Below are 1,862 nucleotides of genomic sequence, written 5' to 3'. Positions count from 1 at the left end.
TTACCTGTAATAATTCAAGTCAATCATAAAATATACAAAGATATTGGGATAGTAGGCCTATGTGTATTTGACAAAAAAAAAAAGATTTTCTATCTGAATACAACACAAACAATGCTGTACCCTAGGAACCATATACAAAGAAAAACTGGGAGGAGTAGAAAACGACGATACATTAATAGAACAGTATAACTTACCCATCCAGAAACACAAGCGATGGTATCAAACTGAACATCTTTTCTCTGTAGTTCTCAATCTGTGACACTTCACAGTTGAATAGATCCAAATTTACCAGAGATTTTAGGTCCTTCTGTTGAAGCAAATTTTTTTTTTCCAATCAATAGATATATGTGGTTAGTAAAAATTTTCATCAATTTATTCATGTAGCAATAAACGAGGGAAAAGTACTTACCGCTCAATCAGCTATCAGCCACTAGATATATAACCACAATAATAAGATATCTTTATAAAAGGATGAAATCTAGTACTAATGAAATATTAAATCTTGAATAACCAGAGCATATACACACTAAACATCCCAGGATTGAAAAAAAACTCGCACTTCCAACCAGTGATATGTCCTCCCAACCCTCTCTCTCGTTCCCTTCAAACATAGAAATACCGTTCCCGTGTCCTTACCAAGGCCTCAAGAGTTTCCAAGTCCTTTATCTTGTTTCCGGAAAGGTTGAGGTATGACAATTTGGGGAGGCATGTCAGGGCTGACAAACCACCTGAGATTCGGTTGTCACTGAGCTCCAGCTGAAAAAGAAATTTGATGTGGTGTATATATCTCAGGTTCTAGCTTTCAGTTTGGCTTTCTTGCAGTAAATTGAAGAATAACATTATCTGGGACATGTATGTTGTATTGCTTTGGCAAAGGGAATGTTCAGGATAAGTGATAAATAAACTGAAGCCTAGAGAGAAAGAGAGAAAAAAAAATCTCGCTCAGTATAACTACAAAAATATAAAGTAGCAAAATCCTTATTACAAAGTACATAATCACCATACATCCTTTTGTTTTTTCCTGTCCTTTTTGCTTTTGTAACAACCACTAATACTCATTAGTATTAACAAAGGAATCAATTTACAGCAGGCATTATGGATATACTAGTACATGCTCTAGTTGTCAATTTGTATATCACTTCTCTTTTCTTGTGTGCATTATAAAATCCTGAATCAACCCTCAACAGATTATCCTTTCTCCTTTATTTGGAGTAAAATATAAAAGCACTATCTGTTAAGTCTGTTACAGATTGCAGCAAGACAGTTTGATAGTGATTTTACATTTTATTCCAAATGAAGGAGAAATGATATTGTCTTGCACTCATTAACAGACTACATTCTGTATTTATGAATTTTATATTCCTTCCCCCTTGCTAAATGAAATGATGGTATTTGCACCTTCATAATTTAAGCTTACGCAAAATACCAGATAAGCAAAGTTCCACCTCACACAGCAGTATGCCTGGTTCTGACATCTCAGAAATTATATCCATGGCACAGCATAACAAGTCAGTAAGTCTGGCTCAGGCAGCTCAGGCACACATGTGAAGGATTTTGTCCAAGGAGCAGCATAGTGAGTAAAGTTTTGTTCACAGGTTATCACCATTGTCAGTAACTCCCTCAAAGGCTAAGGAAAAAGAAAATCAAGGGGAAAGCTCAGTCCCTCTGCACTACTCAACAAAAATAGTCACATTCAGAGCAAGAGGGGGGCCAAGTAGATGACAAGAAGGGGACTCTTTACAAAAGCTCTCAGGAACCAATGGCTGCTACCTACACAGTTGCCCCTCTCTTTTTGATATGGTGAGGTAAATAATCATTTGTTCTTGTCAGGTTGTGTAGTCAACATGTAATATTTGTGTATG

At 36.1% G+C, this 1,862-nt stretch overlaps 1 protein-coding gene across 1 annotated transcript in view; it reads right to left on the bottom strand.

Annotated features, from left to right (window-relative positions):
- The window catches only part of LOC119581741 (acidic leucine-rich nuclear phosphoprotein 32 family member A-like), a gene marked incomplete in the record, with an annotated part of 13,054 nt that overhangs the window by 8,465 nt on the left and 2,727 nt on the right, over positions 1–1,862 (bottom strand). The window contains 2 exon segments of the mRNA XM_037929872.1: positions 195–307; positions 637–756. Coding sequence (XP_037785800.1) covers positions 195–307; positions 637–756 — 233 coding nt within the window.

The sequence above is a fragment of the Penaeus monodon genome, chromosome 15 (assembly GCF_015228065.2).
Source record: "Penaeus monodon isolate SGIC_2016 chromosome 15, NSTDA_Pmon_1, whole genome shotgun sequence".
Taxonomy (NCBI): Eukaryota; Metazoa; Arthropoda; class Malacostraca; order Decapoda; family Penaeidae; genus Penaeus; species Penaeus monodon.
This window is presented reverse-complemented; position numbering and strand designations above follow the sequence as displayed.